This window comes from Chroicocephalus ridibundus, chromosome 7 (assembly GCF_963924245.1).
Source record: "Chroicocephalus ridibundus chromosome 7, bChrRid1.1, whole genome shotgun sequence".
In the NCBI taxonomy this organism is placed as follows: domain Eukaryota; kingdom Metazoa; phylum Chordata; class Aves; order Charadriiformes; family Laridae; genus Chroicocephalus; species Chroicocephalus ridibundus.
In genome coordinates, this window is record NC_086290.1 from 52,234,772 (window position 1) to 52,262,713 (window position 27,942).

The 27,942-nt window shown below is 40.2% G+C and overlaps 1 protein-coding gene across 1 annotated transcript; it reads right to left on the reverse strand.

Annotated features, from left to right (window-relative positions):
• On the reverse strand, window positions 1-27,829 carry APPBP2 (amyloid beta precursor protein binding protein 2). The gene is made up of 13 exons (XM_063340272.1): window positions 27,642-27,829; window positions 17,410-17,498; window positions 16,120-16,271; window positions 15,293-15,416; window positions 10,193-10,361; window positions 9,343-9,432; window positions 8,789-8,856; window positions 8,602-8,707; window positions 8,188-8,312; window positions 7,917-8,002; window positions 7,322-7,512; window positions 6,734-6,899; window positions 1-5,853 (listed from the first exon to the last, which is right to left on the reverse strand). The coding sequence occupies exons 1-13, from the start codon at window positions 27,780-27,782 to the stop codon at window positions 5,600-5,602; spliced, it is 1,761 nt and encodes a 586-aa protein (XP_063196342.1). The 5' UTR covers window positions 27,783-27,829; the 3' UTR covers window positions 1-5,599.
• Window positions 27,830-27,942: the final 113 nt, after the last annotated feature.

Here is a 27,942-nt window from a genome sequence, read left to right on the forward strand (position 1 = left end):
TGCGGGAACACTATATTTATTAGGTCAATATTTCATTTTAGCAATACAATTACAGAATATCACAATGCTGGTTACAAACATAGTATGGTTTGATGGTTACAAAGAATGTCGGGCACTGCAGTCTGTGAGAAGGAGGATACGAAACGGTAAGTCTTGACACGACAAGTAGGGTGGTCTTCAGAGTCTAGTAATGATCAAGATACTCTCAGATAAATGAATGTGGCACTACAGGTAGAGATTCTGGTTTAGAGGTGGGGCTTGTGTAAGCAGTTTGATTTATACAGTTATACAGTTCAAGCAACATCTTTTTTTTTTTAAAATGCTATTAAATTAAAATCCCCTGTAGTTCAATAAAGTATAAAAATAGTACTGAACCTGGTAATATTCAATAAAATGTAGAGTTCATTCACATCATTAAGTAGTAAAGAAATTGTAAAGTTGTAGTTACCATGGCAACATTGCTTCCCATAAAGGAATATACATAAAAGAAAAAAAGTTACACATATGGTACCTGCGACAATTATTTAGCGATCCAACACTGAACTTGTGCACCACAAACCAAGTTTCTAAATATCTCTATATATTTATATAGTATATATCTTTTTCATCTTAAAGTTTACTTTTGAAAGAAAAAAAAAAATGTGCACTTCAACAAACTCACTAAGGCCACTCATGCTATAGATACCTAGGATTGCAATGAAATATCGTTAAACAAAACCCTAGAGCACGCACCTTTATGTCACCAAAGGGAAACCTGTCTCACTGCCTAAAACATTCCTGAGATTTAGGGACAAAAGCATTACCAATGCCACCAATTTTTTGTACGTCGTTTAATTTCTAGGTAAAGGAAGTTTCTTCCCCGCTTCTCACAGAAATCCTCACAAGGCCAAGAAACACAGCGTGCAAAGGCCAGTCGTGCCAAACACGGAAACACCCACAACCAAGAGTCATTTGCAACATTTGGCCAGTAATTTTCTTATTATAAAACATAAGGGAAAAAAAAAAAAGGGAAACAATGACCTTTAGATAAAATAAGGTTTCTGCACAGGCAGCAGAGGGCAGGATCTCCATTTAAAGATCGGTAACGGCAACATCCCCCCCCAGCTATTTGCTGCCAGCCTGCAAAGCCAAATCCAATCCACGTAAATCAAGTAAAGTTTTTGTCAATAGCTTCAATCATGTTTTAGGCACGATGCATTTTCCTTTTTGTACTCTACCAATACGTAGGACTATAAAAAGGAAATCAAGTTAAATGTGCATTTTTTGTACCATGAGAAGCAGCGCAATGGCACCTTTAGCAAATTTCAGACTGCAGCACACTTAAAGAAAAATTTACTTCATTTGTCAAGTTACAAAACAACATCGTTGTCCTAATAAGTTAGAATTCAACAACAAAAACTCTTCAAAATTATTTAACAAAAACCATGTGCAAAAAAAAAAAGTCTTAAACAACAGGTATCGATACAGAGCAGAGTGCACGTGAAGACCGGGACACCGAGGCAGACACTGACCGGTTGTAATTAACATCATGCTATTAAAGTGACCAAACTCCTGTTTGGGGCCAAACAGTCACTAGTTGTTTTACTTCAAGTAGCTGAGGGACATATTTATTTTCAAATATCTTCCTGCAACTTCCCCCTTCCCCTTTTGTCAGCTCTTAAAAATCTCTGTGTACTTTTCCCCTGCCATTACGAGTCACCCAGAAGAGGGGCGGAATCCTGACATCACCTTCCTCCCTGTAAAAGGTCCGACTGAGCAGGGCAAACTGCAGCGTTCCAACAGGGCATACAAATCACCGATTCAAACAACTTTAGGCTACAAGGGTTTAATTTGAATAATTAAAGTAGTTTTCCTTAAAGGTGACACCTGTCCTCACCACTTGCATCCAATTCATTGGTTGTGATTAAATTACTTACCTTCAAGAAAAAAAAAAATCAGAAGATGCATTTCCCTGGGTTCCCACTCACAGGGCTCCCCCTTTAACGTCAGCACCTGCTCAGCGAGCAGTAGGTGCACTGTGCATCCAGAAAATGCCAATAATTAACTTCATCTAGTGTTTCATAGTTGGCTACTTGAGTCACAGGGGCATTAGCTCTCCTGGCATCCCCAGCACCTACACTCAGATGCGGGTGGGGAACCTGGGGGGTCCCCAGTTCTGCCTCTAAGGGGGGGTGGGAGGCGCAGGGCTCCTGTGCTGGCAACCTGCGCGGCACAGAGAACGCAGGGCAGCGCACCCTCTGCTCGCTGCAGGAGGCAGGAAATACTGAAGTCATGCTAGAAGATCTACTCCAAGCACGTCGGCATGGAAGGCCCCTCATGGAGGGACAAGTCATTCACCTTCCTCTGAGGGCATCCCATTGGACTCCCACTTTCTCAAAAGTAGCAACAAACAAACTGCAACAGCAAAGACAGCAACAGAAATTGACCAACACCATATTTCAAACAGTCTCCAGATGCCAATACAGACATCTTCTGAGAAGTCAATTTAGATGATAGCCAAAAACTAGAAAAAGTCAGCTTTACATTATTATATGGAGAGTAAGTGTTGCATCTGCAGCAAGGACAGAATTAGGTGAAGGTTCCAGGCTACGGCAAAGCAGGCAACAGAGCACTTTGTAGGCAGCTGCAAAGTTGTTCTGCAAATGTCCTGTGCTTTAATAACTTCAGCAACCAGCCACAGCTACATTTCTCCAGAATTTACACGCCTTAGCATGGCTGGAGTTGTGGAGGTGCTGCAGTGAGAAGTTCAACCCAAGAGTCAAGTCAGGATCTGAGTCACATGAAAAGCATGCTAGTTGTCCTACAAGGATGACGGCATCTGCTCTTGGCCAAGTCACATTTCTTGGCCAAAGTCCATTACCAAAGAGAATTCTGGGTGACTTCTAATACCTTCATTCCTTCCAGACAAGCCAATGGACCAAAGTACACAACATGCTTCAGGAAAGAAAGGAAAATGCATCCACCCAGCAAGATTTGAGAATAAAGCTACCAGATAAACAAACTGAACTAACACATTTGGGTACCAGACAGAAGCACAACTCCTTCCTACCTGCCCCACTGGAGAGTTGGACACTCTCCTGGCTGCCCTAACTTGAAGGCAAACCATGAAACACATGCACGAAGCAGAGCTGAAATACCAGCAGCGGCTGGTGTAGACCACTTCCACTGGTATCAGCCAAATAACGCTCCTCATCCCAATCACAAAACCTTGAGATCTCTGAGATTCCTTAGTCAAAAGCTGGAAGCGGAGACCCAAGACTGGAAACCCTGAGCAAATAAATGCTCTCCAGGTAACATATGTGTAAGTCCACGTACCCAGGCTGAAGCTTTTAAACACTTCTGCAGTACAGAAGTTACAGAGCTTCTTTAGGACAGTTTTAGGCACATCTCCTCTGCCTAAGTTCTGACATTACATACTTCATTTACTTTTGAATAGTTTTCATAGGACTTAAGAAAATAATTCATAAGAACTTTATAATTCATCACTGCCCTGCTGTATGGGCATTCAGGGAAAAAAATGTTTTGCCTTGTAGAGAGCTGAATTTGTTTGTAGTACCTAAAGCAGTCATAAAGAAAAACTGCTACACAGAAATTAGATTTTCTATCTACACATAATTTTAAGTTGGATTTTCATTGAACAGCTGTTAAGGATATACTGCAGTCTAAGTCTTAATACCACAGGGGGCTTTTTATGCAAATACTTCTTTTCACATCAGTGAAGATATTCCAAGTATGCAATCATTAAATCCGCATTCACTAATTACATAACTGCATGTAAAGTTGGTATTATTCAGCCTTTCCCCCAAAAATATACTTGAAGGCACCAGTATATGAACTATTGGCCTGCAAAATTTCAGTTCCTAAAAGAGCCATTAAGCTCAAAGTCGCATCTGAAATTGAAATTTCTTCTCTGCACTCTTTCTTGGAGACCAACAAGCAGCTTTCCCTGTCCCAAACTCCATAAACAAATTAAAAACCAGACCCCAAAACAACCTGCCCAGTCCAAGTCCCGCAGGTCCCAGTGCTTGCTGAGCCCCGGCTTGGATGGACCCACCACGGCCAGGTTACAAACCCCTGAAAATAGGGGGGGGAGGGAGAAACCCCCAAACCTGCCAGAATCCTAACTATAGGAGCACTCTCGGTGCCGCTATAAGCACTGAGGTAACAGCAGCGAGTTGGTTCTAGTTTGCAACGTTAGCACAGACTTTCAAACGAGTATGACCTCAACATCAAAATAAAAAACCCCAAACCAGAAACGACACCCAAACCAAAACAAAAAACCCCACACAATCAAGGAGACCCCCCCAAGAGAAGAAAAATTAAGACAAGCTAGTGAGATAGGCATTATTAAAGATCTTTACAGCTGACTTCTGCTTTTTAAATTAATATAAAGGAATCAGTTTCTGGTTGTACTATTGTTTAATGTAGAAACGAAGCATCACAAAAAAGACCTGTTGTGCTTTTTGGCATTTTCCACTGACCCCTGCAAACTGTACAATAAGTTGTGTTCTCCAGAAACATAAAATTGAACTGGATTGTAATACAAAACTATTAACTGATATAAACAAGTTACGGCCTCAATTATTAGAGTAAGCCCATTCAAAAAGGAAAAAAAAAAAAAAAGAAAAGAGATGGCTGCAGCAAATAGTTAAGCGTTTCTAGTTCTTGCCTGTGGCATTGACATTAATATTTGTATAAGCTTACTAGGTAAAGACATGCCATCGCAACCGCTAAAGAACGTTCACTTCCTAGTTTTGTATCTATTACATGAATATAATTTTGCACTGATCATACACCTAAATGAAAGAATTCTACTGTAGAAGTGAATGCAGGGGCAGAAATATTAAATTAAAGCCACTGGTCCAAAAACTGTTTCTAGCAGGCTGGTCCGCTTTCGCTTTTCCTGGTCCTGGTCAGAAGGTTAGCACTCTTGGTTGGTACCAAGGATCGCTGGTCTACTGGATCTTCTATCGCTTACAGATGATCACTGGTCCAGTTCAGGATATTAAAAACAACATACGGTGGTTACTTGCTTAACAGCCTATCGTGGTTCGCAAAGAGTATGTTGCTCTCCAAAGTGGTTCTTTGCCACTTTTTCTTCCTAAGGCAGCAGCCAAGGCTAGGGCGTTCTCATTCTCCCTTTTCTTGGTATTTACCATTAACTTTGCTACAATGCAGACAGGAGAAAGACCTCTCTCGTATAACTTCTACGGTACAGCATTTGTTCTTTCTATTGTCAGAAGAAAGCTCTTGATGAAACCTTCCATTCATAACAAGAATGCAACTCTTTTGAACTCAAACAGTTTTATTTAATGTTTTCTTGCAGACTTTCTGCAAAGTAGCTTCTTTTGAAAGAAGAGAGAAAGAAGGGGGTTTTCAGGAATACCAAGTTAAAAATGTGAGCCGAACTAAACATGCCATACACATGCTGATAAGAATTTAACACACATTCATCCGTATGGGCACTCTTCAGTAGACTGGACCAGTGTTTCAATGCAAATTCCAGCCCCCAGAGAACTACATGGTTTAGATTTCACAGTATGACTTTTCCCCCTGTAACCTGGGGGAAAAAACCTTAACTGGTTAATTGACCAAGTTCTTAGCTACTCTGTCCGTCAACGTTCTGAGACATCAGAAAAGACTGGACCACTTCTTCAGTGGATTGAGGGCTGGTGCTTACGTCCTCCAGAGCATCTGTCACTGAGAACTGCCGATCCCGCAACCGGTTCCAATTGGCCAAAATATTGTGGTATTCAAAAACTTTCTCATAATTGCCAATGGAATTGTACAGTTTAATGAGACCTCTGTAATCATATTCAAGTCCACTGTATCCTTCACCAAAAAGCTTCTTTCCTAAAGAAATCCAGAAGAAAACAAAATTAAAAGGTAATCCACCCACACGTTACATCTTATTTCTTATGTCTTTTTTACCAACAGTGAGAATGTTTTTGTTACAGCAAATCAAAACGTTTTTTTAACAGTAAATTAAGAACACAAGCAACATGGATGATGATTTGAATCCTGTCTGCTTTCTCCCTTAATGGCACTGTAACCTGTCCCCAGGGACCCTACCATCCGATCACTAACTGTGCCACAGCTTTACAGGCAAAAAAATCTACCAGTCATATAAAGAAGGCAGTCATTTTGTGTCCCAATTTCACACCAAATTCAATTTAAACAGTGAAGTTGTTTTTCAGTTTTCTACCTTAAAATCATACCTTCTTCTGTAACGCATTGTACATGACTGTAAGAACTAAGAGTGTCTGTCTCAAAACTGAGCTACTGCACAGCCCAAAGACGCATTTGATTTGGAAGTATAAGTCCACTGCAAATGATAATGGGCAAGAAAAATGTTTAATGAGAATATAGTTACACTGATGGGCACAATAGTTTTCCATTTCTTTCAATATTTAACTACATTCTGCACTTCCGTTCTAGCCACAACTCCAAAGTGTTATCTAAGACTAAGACCCAAGCTTTTGATTAGTTTCCAGATTTTTTTTTTCAAGAGTGAATTCTGATGGAGCACTGAAAACAATACAACTCCAGAATTCATTCCCCAGGAGAACATTCAAGAAAAAGCATTATATTTAGACTGAAAACACATACAAAATAAACATCTTGCATTTCACTGAATTCTTTACTAAAAGCTTTAATTACGATTGTCAACAATGTTTCCTGTAGTATTAAAACTCATTGTATATACCTCTCACGCATTTTAAGAATCACCTACCAATTGCTATGGATCTCAAATAAAGCTTTTCAGCATTTTCATATTGATTCATATCATAGTTATAGAGCGATGCTAGATGACCCACTGACAGCGCAACTTCATAATCTTCCTGACCCAGAAGCTGCTCCTTAATCTGAATTGCCTTGATGTGCATTTCTTCTGCTTCCTATGAGGATCAAATTCACATAGGTCAGTCAGACACCACTCATCGTGCCAGAAAAAGAGGGGAAAAAAGGACGGTTTAAAGAAACATAACTATGTAGTGGCTAAATAGCCTGTAGTATTTTATAAAAAGTCAAAAAGTAAGAAAGCCAAAACCAAGTTAAGTTGTTCAAATTCTTAGTGAGGTGGATCAATTTTTCTATCTTCAAAATTCCTGTTGCCCTGTTTCTGAAGGCTTCACACATCTTAATGGATTATTTCTGTGCTAAGCGTTGGAGAGATGAATTATAAAGAACAAGTTTTCCAACCATAAAATGACCAGCTGAAGTTATGAATTTGGGACACTGAAAATCATCATTTGTTGCAACAGATTTATAGACGTCTTTCAGATTTTAAGTCAAGACCTTTACATCAACATAACCTTACCTTAAACTTTCTCATGGACTGATACAGTCTCCCAAGGTTGCCATAGTGTTTCGCTGTTTGTACATTAAACTCCCCGAAGGCTTTTTTAGCTAACTGGAGTGAGGACAGATGTAAGTCGTGAGCTTCTTGAAGTAACCTCTGCTCAGTTTCCTTGTTGTGACAGTCTATTGCAATCTCCTCCAGGATAAGTGCTGAGCAGGGGAGACAAAACCACAACATTACTGTGTTCCAAACGCAAAGAGGTGGTAACGGGGGTAGCAGAAAGGCAGCCACCCAGGACATCTCGGGAGACATCTACTCAGGCTTTGTGTTCATTACAAACTGTTTTCACAGGCATGACCAGATATCAAGCTCCCAACATATATTTTTATATTCTGTATTTTTACTTCTCCCCCCAAGTCTTCTGGCTGAAGTTTACAGAAGTTTTTCTTTGTATTTTACAAGTGTATTGACAAAGAACACTGAGGACTGCAAATATTCTTGAGTGACCTCCAAAAAAAACCAACTGGAGTTACATTGTCTCTGCTAGGGAACAGGATAAACACATCTGAATGACTGATTTCAATCTGTCCCATTAATGCAATTAAGGTACTACCTTTTACTCTCTTTGAAGACGCCAAGAGAAGATGGTCTTCTGGGAGAATGTGAGTTATAATGCCAATAGCACGTTCAGCATGGAATCTGAAAGAGTTTAAAGAAAAAATTCAAGATACGGATTTTCAAATTAGCAGCTTAGTGACAAAATATCAGAAACACTTCTATAACGAACAGATGCATTTAAATTGGAAAGTCTGTATCATTTAAGAACATTTTTCTCCATTTACAGTACTACATTTGCTGCCAGCACCCCTGACAATTGTACTCACAGTGCATTGTCAAATTTTCCAGAGCTGTACTGGTGAACATAGGAAGAATAAGCCAAGTCTTCATGAGCTGTAGCTACATGTATGTTTTTACCTCCAAATACTGACTGCCGGATATCAAGAGCTGTCTGAAAGGGTTACAAGAACACCACTTCATCAGTTAATACAGAAAAAACCCAAACGAATCTCTCTCACTGTTAAAAAGAGGGAAAGAAGTAATCTACTGGCTCAAATATGTAACTCCGGGGAAAAAAAAGAAAGCAAAACCCCATAATTGGGGGTGTTTTGTTTTTTTTAAAGAAACAGCATTGCAGTAATTAAATCAACTATTACCTGTATGTGAGTTTCAGTAGAAACCTTTGAGAGTTTATGAATATCAAGAGAAACTGAAGGCGGACATTTAGTCCTGCTGCATACCTGATAGATTGCAACAGATTGGCAAATATTGTCTACATTGAGCAAGTAAAATCCATAGTCTAGTAGAGTATCGGAATATTTGGGGTGCTTGGCTCCAAAATGCTCCCTGTAGAAACATACTTAGATTACAAATTGAGGCAAGTTTCACACAATTTTAAAACAGGGGTTTTTTTGGAATTGTACTTACCGGGCAAGGTATACTGCATGTTTTATCAGCTGTTCAGCCTTCTTAAATTCACGTTTTACAACACAAGCCTAAACGGGTTGAAATGAAGCATGTGAAGAGGTGCATACTCCAAACTCATCTCCTACACATACTGGCGCAGTTGCTAACTGCTATTTTTAATTTCAGAATATCATCATGGTTACTAAAGGACCTTTCGGTGATTTAAGACAAGTTCACAAATAACGTTAATAAACTTATATTTTATTGTGTCATAAATGCCTAACTAAAGGGCTAGTACTGTTCCTAGTCTAGATCAAACAGGGGAACAGACCACCTTTTTATGGAATGCTCTCAGGTTAACTGTCATCATGTTCATTTGAACAGCTGTAACTCCGTCTCAGACGGAAAAAAACCAAAACAAAATCCCCACAAGGTCTGAGACTGAGGTGGACCGTGCGCCATAAGGCTCATGAAATGGACCCAGTTACTCAAGCGCTCTGGAGGTACTACCTACTCTCACCCATTCTCAATAGCAATTTAGTTAAAAAAAGAAATGTGGAAAATTTTAAATTCACCTTTGAAGCTTGTCGTAAAACATCCACTACTACTTTTACAGGCAGCCCAACTGTGATCTCCTTCATAGCTTCTATACACCATTTATAAGCCTGTTGAACAAAGAGTTACCAACGTAACGAAGCTGGAATTTCACTACGTTGCAACATTCAGAAAAATATTACTTGGGTCTGAAAAATATACTGGCATTTACATTATAAAATTTTAAAAATACTGTTTAATAGCTGAACAACTTTCATTACACATAAGCAATGTCTTTAAGACAGACTTTAAAGGCGCTCTTAAGGTTAATACTGAATGCGTAAGTACTTTATACCAGCCTGAGGTATGCATTATCACCATGCCTTATACAGACAAAAAAAAAAAAAAAAAGAGTATTTTATAACCTTTAAGTAATCCTCACGATTCCCACTGTGTAGGACAACTTTTGGTCAGCGTACTTAGGAGCTAAAGGAAAACTGCAGTTTATACAGCAGTTACACTTAAGACAGTTTTGATAAAATAGGTGCAAAGAATTGTTATCTATGTTCTGCTACTCATTTTTAAAATAAGTTTTTTTTATAATACTTCATGTACAGATGACCAACACATACTACCAATCTATCATGCATCATTTGTTAATGCTGGTCAAAGTACCGTTAGGAGCTTGTAGAACATAGAAATAAAAGAAAAAATACATAGAAATAAAAAAGGTCAGCAATCAAGTATTCCTCCGGTACTGCCAAGGAGGTACCAGAAAAGATCAGGAACTCCAGCTAGAAAAAGAATGAGAATAATGAGCCTGTCATGGAACATCCAAGCAGATTTCATAATCAGTTTTCTGAAGAAAAACAAAAACAAAATCCCACTCACCTCATCATAGTGGCTCTTGGCAAAGAGCAGCGCGCACAGCTCCCCATAGAGCGCAGCTTTGTTTGCCTGCTGACCGTGTTTTGCAAGTTTGTCCATGTAAGACTGAGCAAGTTTGAATGTTTCCTCTCCCAAGTGATATTTACAGTTACCATTTCGAACATGCAGCAACCTTAGGAAGAGGAAAAGAGATCTTCTAAACAGTGCCTGAACAAACCGTTTCAGTATACAGTAGTGCCAGCATCGACAATTTGGTATGATACTTACAATGGAACCGGTCTGTCATCCCAACAAAATTGCACTGTCTGAACACAGTAATACAGAAGAACTATTTACAGAGTATCCTTTCAGTACACCACGCTTTGTCTCTTGCATGGCAAGAATTTTTACTTTTGGAGATGTCAAATGATTTTACATATTGATGGAGTTTTACATATTTAACGCTTGAACCACTTTGGTGTGGTGGCTTTGTGTTTTATTTTTCATAAAATCCATTCTTCTCAACACTGATAAAATTCCATTTCCAAAACACTGTAATATACAGTATTAAATCCCTTCTACCACCTTTCCAAAGCGTGGTAAACTGAAACAGACACTGACCAAGTACAGACATAGCTATTTTTTTACGCATCTCTCTCTGCACTTTTTCCTCAAGCCTGAAGTAGCACAGTGCTTCCCAAGTGGGCGGTTTTTGTTTTGGGAGTTTAAGGGGGTGGGGAAGGGGGGCGTCTTCACAAGAGATTCAATCGCATCCATTCAACGTGACATCCAGCACCAACTTAGCACCACCAGAAAAAAGAACTACTTTGTTGACCCAGTTCACAACAACTCCAAACAAAACCCTCTCCCCCCGCCTTGCCCCATCTCCAACCCACTGCCTTTCCGTCTGAAGGATTAACAGAAGCTTCGTGAAACGGCAGCCAAATGCAGACAATAAAACACAGCGCTATTGAAACATGCTCTTGTTTCTCCAGAGGAGTAACAATTTCAGCTTCTGGCATCTACTTAAAACAAAAGTAAAGAAGTTTTTTTGTAAGTGTAAACTGATGCTTATTTACTTTAAAGAGATACATTAAAAATGTGTGTGTTATCATATTCCAAGCCTAAAGGGCAGAATTGTATTCTACCCATCACAGGCTAAGGAGAGACAGCTGTTCCTTCTCTATTGCAAATGCCTGCCGTGTAGCACACACGAAATTTTGGTAAATTAACCTCCATTGTCCCTCCTGGAAATCTGTTATTAGATAATGAGTTAACAGAGATTCAAGAGTATCAGGCAAGCCTTTGCAAATCGGGAGGACAACATAACACAGGAAGAGAAATACACAAAGTGAAGTGAAGCAGAATATGTAATGCTGTATTGCAAAGAGAGACTGAAACTCTGAAAATGTGAGCTGATGTATAGCCACAGCATTTTATATCTTTTGTAACACATTACAGTAGATCTTCCAATAAACTGCTAAGGGGTGAGGAAAGAAGAGTGAGGGTTTTGATCAAATATTTCTCTCTCTAAGCCTGTTTCCTGTTACCATTTACCTTGAGCAGAGATTTTTAAGTTATTGTAGCTCTGCCTCCTGCAATGGCAAAGTAACAGATCCAAGTTTGCCCCATAAATTCAGTGCCCTGTAACCCAGCCTCCTCCTATACTTTCCTATTGAAATATATCATGAAACTCAAACGCTAACAAGAAAGGAAATAAAAGTTGACATTTTCACAAGGGAGTGGCAGGCAAGTACCCAGCAGATGGGTATTAGCCACGCACGGAGAAGATCAAAAGAAAAGACCTTCAAAAAACCCCCTGAAACAAGCTACATAAACAAACACCAGCTTTCCAACCAGAAACACAGAACGTGGCTCAAGAACAGAAAGAAAAAAGCAACAACCACATTTTTCCTTGAATAAGGTCTGAGAACTAAACACGATGCAGAAGTGCGTTTTGTTCTTGGGCACAAGCAGCAGAAAACTATCTAACATTCAAGCAACAAGAGACGGGAATTTTAAAGAAACTAGAGAGAAAGACTAAGCAAGTACAGTTTCCCTAAAGAGGGAAACTATTTTGCCTACACCATTCAACTGGGAGCTGCTATGCAACATCAAAAATACAAAGCCCAAATCCCACGTAATGGTAGAAGCCAGTAGGGATAGTTTTGCAATTTAGATAAGCGCCTGGGAAAGATAATATCCAGTATCTGGATGCTTCAGTGATAGCATCTAAAAACAAATGGATCGACCGAAAAACAAGCTAAACCTAACCCAATCCTCTAGGATATGCGGAGTTTATGTGATCCAGTTCTGAGTAACAAAAAATCCTTTATTAATCCAAAGGAATTTTAGAAGATAAAGCCAAGAGGAAGAAAAAATGCCTTAGGACATCTATGCTAATAGCTATGAATCATCTTTGATGTCTGCAATAATAGCTTTTGGGGAATAGCTTGCCCCCCCGGTCCCAAAGAAATAATTCTCTAAGAGTATACAAACATAGCAAACACTGTTACACAGCAGCTTGGGAAGTCTAAAAATATCAGGAAAAAAAACCCCAAGAATCAGCAATATGTGAAATAATGAAGTGGGAGAACCACGTATTTGTATTATGTATTTGTGCCTTATTGTTTAACATACAATAATCATAGACTGGTTTGGGTTGGAAGGGACATTAAAGCTCCTCCAGTGCCACCCCCTGCCCTGGGCAGGGACACCTCCCACCACACCAGGTTGCTCCAAGCCCCGTCCAACCTGGCCTTGAACCCCTCCAGGGATGGGGCAGCCACAGCTGCCCTGGGCAACCTGGGCCAGGGGCTCACCGCCCTCAGAGTGAAAAATTGTGTCCTGATATCTCAACTAAATCTCCCCTCTTCCAGCTTAAAACTGTTCCCCCTCATCCCATGGCTCCCTTCCCTGATCCAGAGTCCCTCCGCAGCTCCCCTGTAGGGACTGGAAGGGGCTCTAAGGTCTGCCCAGAGCCTTCTCTTCTCCAGGCTGAACCCCCCCAGCTCTCTCATAATGAGACAAAGGAAACCAAAAGCAGCACAACACCTGCAGGAAAGCAGTATATAGGCTTGTAGAAATCTCAAATCTTCACATTTGCTCAAGTTTCTCCATATAATTTACTACTGCCACTACAAACACAAGACAAATTATGTCCAAATAACATAAAATGTATATGTTTTTAAACTGCATTCTATTAATAGTGCAATGTATTAATTAAATTACCAGAGATTAGACTTCCTAGCTTTTAGAATAAGAAGGGGCACTTTTTTTTTTTTAAAGAGTATCACATTCTCAAAAGCTGGATTTTAATTTTGTTCTCTTGAAACTCCAACACCAGCGCAAGCACAGCAGTAAGAACTAGGTCTTCTACAGCACGGATCAGATAAACAACAAGTTTATCTCACTGCCTTATGGCTTTGAAGCCAAGTATAATTACTGCGCTCTCCCATAAAATGGTTTTCAGATTTTACATACTTAGCACTTCTGAAAGTATTTCAAATTCTTTCTATTTGACACATTTCCAAATAAACGATGCTGTTATTTGTTTGGGAAATGCCTGAGCATAAAGCCGCGTCTCCTCATTCACACTGTTGCCCAGAGGGACTCAATGTTTCACGCAGGCCACCAGCTTTCATTGCAAGAACAATGGCTGTCTCTACCCAAACAGAATTACCATCTCCAGTTCAGAAGAGTTCATCCTAACATTGCACGGGGTTTTTTCTAGCACAAAATGAAAAACTTTCCACAACTGTGCGGGCTGCACACTGCCATCCAACAGAGAGAGAGTTTACCTTTTTTCCCTTTCTTTACCTTTTCTTTTTTTCTATTTGTAGAAAAGGAGGGAGTTTATTTTTAAGGCATCTTCTCCAGCTTGTCAAACAGCCCTATACAACTAGGAAACTTTTTTTAGATTAATTAGAAGGCAAGGGACCAAGTACTAACAGTGGTACTATATCTGTCATTCCCCAGTTCCAGGAAGGTGTATGTGTGTGCCCAGTCTGCTCCTGGCATCATCTTATTTCTGGAATGAAAGCCAGCGGTAGCTGGCAGTGCAGAACAAGGCAGAGCAACTGTTGCCATGGCCCTCTGGTTGGCACATAAAATAAGCAGCTACTGGCAAAGCCTATTTACTCTTCATATTTGTCCAACTATAAACAAGACGCAGAGTTTTGGAGCAGTTTTCCAAAACAAGTTTTGCCCTATATTCAGATAAATATAGTACATACTTTGTTGTTCATTACAGCAGATAAAAAAAAACAAAATCCTTTTTCAGCTATTCTCACTAGCACCCAGGTTTTCAAGCACCGACCTGCAGCACAGAGACGAGGTCAGTCGTGGTGTTACCAACACAACCAACCTGGCCGCTTGCTGCGGAGGCCATCAGTCCAGCACACATCTGGACACACAGATGTAAGAGCAGAGCAACTAAATACTGAAACTGATAATCTTTGAGACCCCTGCAAATAGAATTTGAATTTCAACGGACCCCACTACAGGCCTTGACAAACAAGCCAGGTACAAAACCCAAATGCCTCCTAAAAACAAAAAGTCTTTTCCAAATCTTTATGCTGTGCCTGAGGGTGTCCACATGAACTGGACAGCTAGATATTTACCTAATCACATCGTTAACTAGCTCAGCACGGAGCAAGAGAACTTACTGGGCCTGGAATCATGAAAGGCATGTTTTTATTTCTGCTCAACTGTATTTATATCATTTGTGTTTGCATTTGGCAAATTCTTCTTGTAGTAAATATAATTTCAGCAAACACTAAAACAAAACATTCCTTCACATGCAAAAACCCTTGAAAAAAACCCGAGGTGCTGGACCTCTCTAACTGTTGTTATCTACAATATATTATGCAGAAAGGCAAAATGGTGGTGGGTTTTTTGGGTGTTTTTTTTCCCCCCAACTTAACTGTGCTGCCAGCTTCCATGTTGAAAACAGAGGGATCAGTGTAAAACAAACACCTTCTCATCTTCAGCTCCAGCCAGGGAAGTATTTTGGTGCAGCAGAATACCAAAGGGAGCATCCGAAGCTTGATAGCTCCAAGGCAGTCGGTAACACATCAATGTACATTTCACCATGAGAAATCCAGGCACTAAAGGTGAACTCACCTTACGCAACATTCTACAGCACGGAACCAATGAAGGATTTCGTCATGAAGGGTGCACAACTGAAGGCAGGAAAGAAACACCTTCTCAGCATCACTGTACCAGCCTGCATCCGATAGGAACCCTCCTGGGGGGGGAGGAAAAATAAATCAAGAACAAACAGAAATTTGAACAGCAAAACACCTTTTTAGGAGAAAAAGGGTTTGCTCAAATCTTGCAAGAAGACTACGAATCTCATATTTCATTACAAATAAAGACAGGAATACATTAGTTCAGTATTCCCCGTGCCAAATACAGGAAATCATTGCTAAACAACTGGAGGAAAAAAGAGAAAAAGTGAGAGCAAAGGAAGCCTTTTTCCCCTTTCACAAAACAGTTCTGACAAAGTTTCACAGAACTACATACTACGTATGGGAATCCTGTCAAGGTTAAACCCCCAGTCTTGAATTGAAAAGGAAGAAATATAAGAGTAGAAGAATTCTCCTTTCTGTTGAGGATGACTTTTGGTACTACATAGTCCTACAGTTTGCTGTCAAGAAATACTTACCAATACTAAAACTATGCAAAGTCTTAATATTAAGCATCACATCTGCAAACAAATTTTAAACCTAAAACATTTGAAATAGCAAAGATAAGCCTACATAGTCTTAAATATTAAAATCCAATATGTCTTTCTTAAGACATCGTTTTCTAAAAATTGCATTCCAAAACCATAGATGTTCTTTAAAAAGAAATCACAGGCATTACCATAAAAAAAAATAGCATTAGCTTAACTGAAGCTTGCACGAAAGAAAGTATCATACTTTAAGCAGCCCATCATCACCAGTTACCTAAAACAAACCCAATCTGGATTGCTTTTTCTTTTACAGCAGAATCCGATTCTGCTATGTAGGAGCACCGTCTACTGAAAGAATAGGCCAGTACAGAAGCAACTTTTACTCCATGGTCCATCAAAGCCTGAAAACAGTGATGAAGCAGATGTCTGAAACAAAAGGAAAGAGAATTTGATTACACATGAAGTTTTTAAAACACTGCAGTCAGTTGGCTCTTGAGTGCCATGAATTCAAATGAGGAGTGATTCAGAGAAATAACTCCAACCCTCTCTCAAACCAAAACCAGATGAATACAAGCATAATTGTGAATCTCAAGGCTAATGGATTACAGTTGTTGAATTATCCAACAAATAAAGCGAGCGTACACAAAGTTCTTTACAAGGACACCCCCCAGCGTAAGCAAAACACAAGCTACCCACACAATACTAAAACTGGAAAACAACATTTTCAGCTAAAACTTAGAGGGGAGAAGCCTCAAATCCACCCTTACCCCACAACTCTCACAGAAATTGCAGATAAATGAGGAATGATGAACCCATTAACAGCATACACACGCAAACAACGGGAAGAAGGTATGTCTGAAGACTCAACACTTACTCCAGTTACAAGGAATCTGATCTAAAGAAGCCAAGTTCTGAGCATAACACCACAAATTAGAATATTTAAAGACAGGAAAATGCTTTAAACTGGTGCGATCCTATCAGCTTGACAACCCTTCACTTAGTGTTTGCTACAGCAGGAAGAACAGATACTTTGACTGGCACTGCTCAGGGACTGGCTGGGCACTGACCAGCTGCTGGTGAGCAACCTGGGGGGTGGGTTCTATCACTTGTTTTTCCTCTTTGGGCTTTTTTCCTCTTTGTTGTTTTTTTTTTCCCTTTTTTTTTTTAAATTATTAAATTGGCTTTATGTCAACCCACAAGTTTTCACACTTTTACCCTTCCAATTCTCTCTCTATCCCACCAGGCTGGGAGCGAGCGAGCAACTGCGTGGTGCTCAGCTGCCTCTCGGGGTTAAGGCAACCGACTGCATAGCAATAAGAAAGCACTTTGGGGACCGAGTACCACAGATGACTTCATACATTCACAGAGAAGTTCTGACTGTTTTGTTTTTTGAGACAGAAAGACACATTTTAACTTAAAAGTTCATCTGTAAACCTAACAAAATATTCTTACGTTATTAGATGGGCTAATAAGATCAAGAAAATTAGAGACATCTTCCAAATTCAAAACATAGATCAAGAGGCAAGAGCTGAAATGAGAACTATCAACATATTAAGGTACTTACCTTTTATCTAAAGCTCGTAGCACCTTTGCAAAAACTTCTAGTTCACAAAATTCACTACCCAGCTGGCATAAACGGCCCTGTTGGTAAAGCTGAAAGAAAAATATAAATAAATTTTACAATTTAAGACTGAGTTCTTCTGGGAAATTTAGCTTAATAGTAACATGACTTATGATGAAGTCTAGACTTCAAAGTATTGAAATACAGCAGACTAAAAAGTAATAATTCCACTATCTCTACACGGGAGCATGACCGCAGTGTTTAAAAACTGCGCAGACAAGCTATGAGAGCTCCTTAGATAGTTTCAAGTTGGTTTCATCTATGAACGTATTTTCAAGAATCTACTACATCCACCGGCATCATAAAACACTGCAACACGTATGCTAAAAAGCCAAGACAAAACCAAAACACTCCTGAAGTCAGCAAAAAATACAATTAATAGCTATGATAACAAATGCTTTGAAAACATTTTTTAAATGACACAGAATCTAGCCTACAGCAGTGCAAATAGATTTGATATTAAATATAAATATATATAAAATAAATCCCAAACGCACAAATTCTGCAATGGGTGACTGACCAACACCCAGAGCTAAAGGCAGGCACAAGCCCTGACCCCACTAACACCTGAGCTTACACAAGTCAATCTCGCACAAGAAAATGGGAAAACTCAAGTGAATTTGTTCGTGCGTTTACTAAAAGCAATGGCTAGTTTACATCCAAACCAATTTGTCTCTGCAGATAAGCAAATATATCGGTTAACTTGTTCATAAAAAACAAACCACGGAGACAGTTCTTTCTGCAACGCACAGTTAACGTGCAGAGCTTTCTGCCACATTATGCTACAAATACTAAGAATTTACATAGGTACAAAAATGACTGTACAAATAGATGGCAGAAAAATCCATTGGAGGCCATCAGTTCCTGCTCTCTTGAAGCCCCTGACCCAGGAATGACCGCAAGCTGGCTCTGTAACCTAAGGAAGCAGCACTACACACTTGCGAGAGTCACATGTGCCATCACCAGACTCTGGCAGAGGCACAGGACTGCACTACAACTGTTTGTTATTTTAGGTGTTTAGAAAAAACACACCCCCTCACCCTATCTTCATTAATAAAAAAAATAATCCTTCTGTGAGGCATAGCTCCATGGGGAAAAGGGAGGAGGCAGTAGCTCCTGTCTCCCAAGCACTTCTCTCCGGCAGCTGCACCTTCCACCAGCGGCCGTCCAAGCCCTGTTTCTGTCCCTTTGTGGATCTGTGCTGTGCGATGTAGGGAATGGAAAACTCCGGTTTACCAGTAGGCACAAACCAGATTATACACTCCAGTTTCATGCCATCATGAGCAGGCAGGTAAAGCACTGCTACCTCGCACTCTTAACAGACTTAATTTTGAGTCCCTACATTATGACATTCACACACACGCTGCCCACGATGGACATCCCCATACGTCCAGCAAGGTCCCGGTGCAACCTGAGCAGGTTTTACAGCTATGAGGAACTCTGACATGAGGAGTGCAGCCCCCTTTATGTAAGCAAAACTAAGGCTGAGAGAACGCATTATTTAGCAATGCTCAATTACAAACACAGATTTAATGAAAATTTTAATCCTCTTAGTTTTAATAATTTCTTTTAAAACTTGTATTGGTAAGCAGCTTTTGTCTGGTTCCTCTTTTTCTCCACAAACACTGGAAGCAGATGAATTAGTATTCAAAACAAAGCATGTGAGAAAATCTTCTCCAGCCAGAAACTGACTTTAGTCAACTCTTCCTACAAAAGCACATGACACTGATTCTACAGCACAGCAAGTTTGCTATTTTAACAACAGAACCTACAAAAAAACCTTCAAAAATACTTTGACCTAATAATGTCAATTGCCAGAAACGAATGTTTTCCTTTTAGTCATCTATTTCCTGGGGGGGGGGGAGAAGTAGTCTTTTTAAAAGCAGTGCAAGTTTGCATGCAAAGTTACTCCTCAGATAAAACAGTGCCGTGTCCCTGGACTTCAAAGGGATCCTTCTGAAGCGGTATTCTCTTTGGCAGTGAAAGAACATCCAGTCTGGTGTATTTAAAAACTACAGTCAGGGCTAAGTGTTTGTTCTCATTTTCTTCACCACAGCTGTCTAATGGTAACTGTTCTAAAAAACCTAAAGCATATTTTCCGCAATCAAAAAAGAGGATTAAATTTCACCTAATATTCCAGGCCCACAACTGAGGGTGGACATCTTGTCAATAATTGCTAATTTCTGGACAAAACTAAGACATACACCCAAGCTATTTTACCGGACTCAAAGCAATCAAAAGTACTATCACACGTTCAACCATTAGGCTTTCAACCAAGCACATTATCATTTCCCCTCACCACCTTGCAGTTCTAACTAAAAATCCCAGAGATTACTCTGATACTAGTTTAACAAATACTAACTGTAGTAAGACATTTAAAAATTAATATATTTATGAAGTTATATAAACACAAGTTGTAATATACCCACTGTTACGCATGATTCTTAAATTCCTAATGAATAAACGCCCTGGTTAGAGGGGAGGGAGGAGGAAAGTCCCAAACTACACTCTCAATTTTGATGTATCAGTTATTTCAGGCACATGTAAAATTCGGCTTATGGCGCAAAGGTCCAAGGCTGCTATCCGCATATCTCATCCCAATTCAAAGGTAAACACTTGCAACATTCTGGCACGCAGAAAAAAAAACCAATCTATTTTTCACTGGTATAACCAGAAATACAATATCCTTGGGACACCTACTACACTATTCACCCCTTCCCTCAACATACTGGCAAACTTTTTTAAGGAACTAACTCAGATTGAAGTTTCTCGACACTGTTGTAGCTGTTACAGCAATATTTTCAAACAAAATTTGACATGGAAATAGTGAGTATACGTCAAACTGTGAAGCAATTCCAGGAGGTTCAGTAACACTCGTTTGTCCATTGAGAAGCAGTTGCAAGCACTGAAGAAATGGTTCTCTTGTTACAGCTCCAGAGAGACGAAATTCCTGACCACAAGCCTTGCTACATAACACGAAAAACAAAACAAAATAGTGATTCAAGAAAAACATGCCCTGACAAGAATGGCAGAGGTTTGGACTTCTGAAGAACTATTCTTTTCTTAAGAAACAAACGTCTTCTAGACACAAACTTAACCTATTTGGAGCTTAACAGAGACTTATTTTTCTTTAACTCTAGAAAAATTAATAAAAGCCTACAACACGACTTCCAATTTCATCAGCTCACTTTGACACATTAATTCTGGCACTGAAGACAGGAACCAAGGTATAAGTTTAATATATAGGTCTATTATTGCATGCATGCACAAACTGTTTTGCATAGCTGTGAGAAAAATCACCGTGAGCCTCCTTCAGTATCTAAGGCTCAGTATTTAACTCCCAACACATCCGCCTAAACATCCAAAAGCTGCATATAGTGGTGTCCCCGGTTAAACGTATTAATAATGTTAACTTTTAACTTATCTATTATCATATCATCATGCACATGTGACTCTCTTAAAGTTCTTGTCTGATTTCTCTCTCTGGAGAGATTAAGCTGAGCTCTAACTGCTTCCTAGCAAACCCCTGAAAATAAAAACAAAGATATGTTAAATTGCCAGCAAAAGCAAAGCTGTAACACAAGAGAAAAAGCTATATGGTGCATGTACCACCAACGCTCTGGGCTGTTTCACTACATACAAGCAAAAAGATTTTTCTAAACCTAATGAAAAAAATCGTAAAAATGTAAACTTTTTTTAAAATCACATTTTAAAGCAGCTGGAGATTAATTCTAACCAGTTGTAAAAAGACACTCCAGAAGAGGAACTGTAGCATACGCTATTTGAAAAATATGCTCCTATTGCTCCAGTTTGGAAGAGGACCGAAACATTAATAAGGACACTTCAGTAAGAATTAAAGAGCATGTTTAGTAACGTCTAATAATGTAATGTGGAATATTGTGCCAAATCTGGGAAGGACTGGATACTTAATCAACAAACATCAGTATTTGGGAAAAAAAGTTGGCTGTAGCCACAATCTTCCTTCCCTGCTTAACAAGGAAGGAAAAAGTTTATTGAGACTCAACAGCGCACTGAATCAATCTGTTGACAAATGACTCGTTATAGATGGGGCAGGGGGGGAACAGCCTTAGAAAATAATCAGCTCGAAATTTAAGTACATTTGATCCTTATAAATCAATTTCAGAACCATCTACAAAGCCTCTGCACAAGCTCTAGATCTAATGGATATTGTGTAGGGCATAAAAAAAGCAAACTTTACAGCTCTTCTTTGAAAATACTGCCAATTATGAGGCTGATCTTCATGAACCTCACCCAAATAAATAACCAAGAAAAAAACCAACCCACTTTATTGAATAAGCCTAACTTCAGAGGCAACTTTTGGAGCTACTGCTTTCACACACAGCACACTTCTACACACCTTCCCACTCGCTCTGCTTTCTGTACTGTATCAGCACAGTTTTTTGGTTCACATCCACAGGGTCCAGCACAAGCGATACGAAGTCAGAGCCTTACAGTCACACAGACTCATGATGCTCCGCAGCAGTAAGCAGGGAAACCCAGTCTGCTTTGAAGTTAAATCAGTACAAAGGAAACAAAGTGGAAATAGGAATTATTGTTTCAGCAGGAGATGAACACCTCTGTTCACGATGTGACCTCATTAGCTGAATTATGATGAGTTCTAGTATCTTACTCAACAAGGATACTAAAAAAAATAGGGGAAGCCAGACCATATCAGGGTTAGAAAACATGCCCCATAGTTAGAGGTTCAAAATAAAAAGAAAAAGCAAACTCAGTAATATGAGTTAGAAGAACAGTAAGCAAAGGCAGAATTTTCAAACCAGTAAAGACATAACAAGGAAAGATGGTTCAGTTTTAATCTAAGTTTAGACTACAGAAATAATGCACGTGTTAAAATAAAAAGTAGTAACAATTGGAAAACACTCATAAAGCAACGACTCTCCTTCACTGTGAGGCTTTAATTTAAAAAGGCAATACAAGGATGTGATTTAATTCAAGCAGTATTCAGTGAAGTCCAACTGCATACGCTACTCTGGAAGTGTAACCAGATGATGAGAGTGGTTGTACGTGTGTGCACACATGCAGAAATCATGATTGTTTTCCACATGCACATTTTATTTCTGACCCCAAAAATACAGCAATGTGAATGTAATAAAGTCTTTGTGAAGACACGCTGATGGGTCACAGCAGAAGTCCTACAAAATATGACCCATTTGCTCAGGAATTTTTTGCCTCCTTCGTACATTGCCTATGACCTTGTTGGTCCTCAGAAAGCCTCAGAACTCAAGCAGCACAGCTACACTTCATTTCATGGCTATTTTATCCTCTTCACTCTCAAACACCCAAAAGACTGAGGCCTTGGGACAAGCTGGTTTTATTCTAATCTTACAGAAATTATGCTTATAAATATTCTTCATCAGTAAAAACAATCTCTACTGCAATGCAGAGAATGGATGTTCTACTGGTTGTTGTGAACAGTCAGCAAATTCCTGTTTAATCATTTTGTTTGTTTCAAAGAATACCTAGATGCGATACAAGAGCTTTCATTAGCCATGCTTGTTCATTTTCGGATTAGCAGAATACAGCGAGGAGACACGATACTGCAGCCACACTCCTTATCACAGAAGCTGGCACTATCAGGATCTAAACTCAAAATCTGGTATTTGAACTCACATCAAGGTAGGAGCACTTCAGCACTTTTATCTACCACTTCAAAGAGAAAGCATGATTATAACCTTTTGGATTTTGCCTAAAAATTTTAATGCAAAACAAGTTACCATAGTGCAATTACTAAAGGTCACAGATCTGCACTAACTAAAGCAAATTAATGTCATCTCCAATTGTTCCTGTGGTTAATGGTCTCATCAGAAAACATTCCAAGAAAACTGGACTCAAATGATTTTCAAGAAAAATCAATGTAAAATAAGAAAAACACAGAATCCAGAGAAAATATTCCAAAAGGAAAATAAACATTGGAGGAAACTCCTTGTTAGCCAATACAAGTCCAACATCAGCCAACCAGTGCGTAACTACAACAAATACCTATGGACAGAGAACACTAATGAAGCACTATCTCTTCAAAAGCACCATGAGAACCAAAGGTATTAGATAATCATGCATAATAGAATATAAAGCTGAGGCACAAGGGAAAGAACCGAATTCTATATAAGACACCAACTATCTAGTCCGATAACTGTTCAGTTAAAGATCTTATTTCTGTCAACAGAAACTAGATTCTTTACATGAACTCCCTTCCTCAAAACACTATCCTCTCCCCAACAAACTACAAAACATAATTTCCTCATTTTGTGGGTTGGTTTGTTTTTTGGAGGACTTAAAGTTTATTCCAGTTGTCACCTACTTTTTAATACAGAATTTTGGCATTTGCAAATGTTGCCTACCTGCCAGGCGTGTCCTATTTTAACTGTGATCCAGCATATTTCTTCCTTTGCTGTCTAAGAACTATACGCCCTTTCTCTCCTTCCCCCCCAAAACCAAGGAGAACATAACTAGTTTTACTAGGAAACAACACAACCAGGTTATACATAAACCTGGCAAAGACACAAAGGAAACAAAATACAATATATTTGCACATTTATTTCCCACAGCCACCAGATGCAGGTGTTACTTGTGACAATACTAGTTATTAAGCTCTTCAAAATACAGCTGTGATTAATAAGACACTTCAAGATTTTTTAGCACAGATGTAGAACTTGAAAATTTCCGGGATACCCTTACAAGCATTCTGCTCCACCTCTATCTTTTTTATCTCTAATGGTTGTAAAGAAAACTCAAATGCCGCTTGAAAAAAATCCAGCAACACCCTGCTGGACCAGTACAGGTTTGTTGTTTTACTACAGTCATGATTATTTGATATTGCCTTTTTTTGAGCTTTATTCACTGTATGAGAATGCTACAGAACAATAAATATGCTTATTAGAAACCTGCCTGGTTCTGTTACCTTGCCACAGAACCCATTTCTTACCGAGTCCACAACAACGAACATTCTGCAATGATCCCAGGTTTGATTCCTCATTGTTAACTGCAAATGCACAGATTTATAAGGCATGTCCTAGAAGTTCACAATTCCGGAATATATATAATTAAAAGTAATTGGTTTTTTTTAAGGAATGGGAAATAAAGGCAATATATTACGACATTAGAGCCAAACACTGGATTAGAGGGTACCTCAGGGAAAAAACAAAAACCAAGACACTCTGCTAGCGTTTTCCTCCCTTTTAAATAATAGCACAATGACTCTCTGTTGTAATAGTACTGTGTCCTACCTATGTCTTCTTAATCAGCATGAACAGGTTGGCAAACTGGGCAAGATTGGCAAACGTTAAGTGTTCATACTAACGGACATGATAAAAAAGTTTCATACTGCCACAGCCACTTAACATCTGTCTACCAAAATAAAGTCTGACTGATACTAACTTTTATTTTTCTACAAAACCAGTGGCAGTTTCTCCACTATAACAAACCATGATTAATACCTGGATAACAAACCATCACTTACAAGTTAGATGTGGACAACTGGGAACCTTTTTATTCCTTTTAATAATTACAGAAAGAAAGTGATTCTTTACCTTTTTCAAGGTCTAAATGCAAGTATACTCATGAAAATCCTCAGTTACATACCACTTTTCCTCAGCTGTATTTCAAGAATAAGTACTATTCCGTACAATACTAACAACTGACACCCCATCAACACAGCAGCACCAACCATGACCATGGAGTCAGATTAATGATTTAAAAGTCTTCTAGTTTGTCTTCCTTTAGTCATAGTGACTTTTGAAATTCTACTTGTGCTTTGAACAATTTGATGGTCAGCATGTATTGAACATAGCTCACCAACCTAAAATGGTATTTAATATCCACATGGTTTTGAAAATAACTGTATCCAGAACCAAAACACTAAAACAGGCACCATAAACAACATGAGAGAACCATCCAAAGGTGTGACGCCGTCCTCATCCTAACTTAATTCACCTACGTCAGTGGTATTGCCATAGCCACCCAAATACAGAAAACAAGAATCAGCTACTAAGCATTGTATAGGTGCATAGAAAAATGCAAATGCTATTCCAAAAGACTTGTAATCTGGGGTAGGCTTCGAGGCACTCACTGCAGGCAGACATCTCTGCACGTAGAAGCCCATTTAGTAAGGGCTGAGGGCCTTCCTTTCAGCATCTCATCCAAGGTTTACTTATATTTATGTATAAGCTAATTTGAATGTGACTATTAAAGAGGACGGGTTCTCCTACACAGAAAAGATATAAAAAAAATAAGTAGTGAAGCTATGGAAGACTAGCCTAGCCTTGCCAGCAATGGGAAATCACCTACTACGCACCACATGGCCTCGTTTTATTTATTCTGTATGTGGACATCTCATATTTTAAAAGGAATATAGGTGCACCTTAAATGTTACAGATTATCAAAGACTGTCCAGCTGTAAAACACAGGAATGGGAAAAGCAACACAAATGACTGTCACTAACAAAAGTTAAACTGGCTAGTGATTAGTACAACAGAAACATTATTTTGAGGACGGGTACTTAGCGTGTTTATCATCATCTGCCCAATGAGACGAGGTACCAACGTACACAAGCAGAACAAACAGATTAGAAAGTCTCTTCAGAAGTCAGATATGCTGCTGGTTCCTTTGTCATCATTGAACAACTCCATGTGAATCTGATTCAATGCAACCACTGAAGAGTGCTAATAAAAGGGTTAGAAGTCAATGATCTATTAAGCTCACCTACAGATGAGGTTTTAAACAAACTGGGAATAATACGTAATTGGAAATTTCTATCATTAGAAGGAGGTTTTGGTTTTATGCTTCTAAAAGCCACAGAGTACCATCCTTTCATCTGAATGAACATCAGGACACGCAATACTAAGAAAGTTTCTTTGCCAATAGTCATACCTACTAACAGTTAAAGACAACCCCCAAAATATTCTCATACATTGTTAGTTCCATATCTTTAGTCTTTATCTGACAATTGCTATATGTCAACCACATCATTATCTGTAAGCATGCTCGTATGTGATAGAAAGGGGTTTCCATATTTCTCAACACGTAAGACAGACAAGTAATAGCTGGTACACAGAAAATGTACCCGCATGTTTCAATGCTGTAGAAACAATTCCCCTGCCTCTAGTGAAGAACAGCCTTCCTTATAAACACTATTACTCTCTATGTAGGTGATGGGCCTCTACTCCTCGTTCATAACGATTCATCTAAAGAATTACTCCATTTAGCACATCCTAGATTTTTACAAGTTTACTGGCAGAGGAACGAAGGCTTGTTCCCCATCTTAGGGTTTTTTTCACTCGTTGTTTCTCCCCCGATGAATGCTCATTTTCAGCTGTTCCTGTACATGGATGAAATGCCTATTTAGTGGACAATAGAAATTAATGGTCCATCTCAGTGTACCTTTAACTCTGGATATTTTAGAAGCAGACGAATGAGAAACAGCCCGCTCATGAAAGAATGATTTAAGGCTAATAAACTATATCATTAAATAGGTCTCAGTTCTTTTCATCTGGTTCCTACCAGATGATTAAAGAAGGTAGAAGAGCACAGCAAACTCTGCTCCTTCTACCACTGACATCATCTTCTCCAATACATTAAAATAAAAAAATAAAAAAAGGGGGGAGACCGGAGGGGGGAGAAATACATCCCAAGACAGACAGCTTGGTCTCATCCTCCCCCTGCCCGTTCTCTAGCTCCAAAGGCGGGGAGACATCTTCCCCCGCCCCCGGGCCTCACCCCGCGGCCCCCAAGGACAGGCCCCTTCTCCGCGTCCTCCGCCACCGGGCTCCCCCGGCCGCCCTCCCCGCGGGCCCCGGGCCTTTCCCATGGGCCAGGCGCCCACAGGCGGCGGGGGGGAAGCCGCAGGCCCCCGGCCCTGCCTCAACCTCCCCCCCGGCCCCCCCGAGCCTCCCCTCCTTCAGCCGCAGCCCAGGCGGCCCCGCACAGGCCCTCGCTCCCCCAGCCCGTCCTTCGGGCCCTACCCCGCACCGGGGGCCAAGCGGCTCTACGGCCCCTCACCTCCGAGCCCCCCGGGGATGGGCCGGGAGCGGACCTTCCCTCCCTCCTCCTCCCCCAGCCCGCTTCTCCTTCCAGCTCCCTCAGGCCCGGCCGGGCCCGGCCTCGCTCTACCCCCGCCGCCGCCGCCGCCTCCCCCGTACCTTGTAGTACACGTCGAACTGGATGTTCTCGGGCAGCGAGCGGATGTCCCGGCGCCGGGCCCGCCCGTAACTATCCACCACGGCCGAGATCGCCGTGTTATAGAGCGTCTCGGGCACCCACTCCAGCTCCACCGCCGCCATCTTGGGTGTGCGGAGCCGCCTTCCCCCCACCCACCTCCCCCCCGCCCGGCCCGCTCCACCTCCCGCGCCTCACGCCCCGCGGCTCCCGCCGGCTTGCCCTGGCGGGGAGAGGCGGCAGCGGCCGGAGCGCGGGGGATGTGGGGGCGACCGGGGGTAGAAG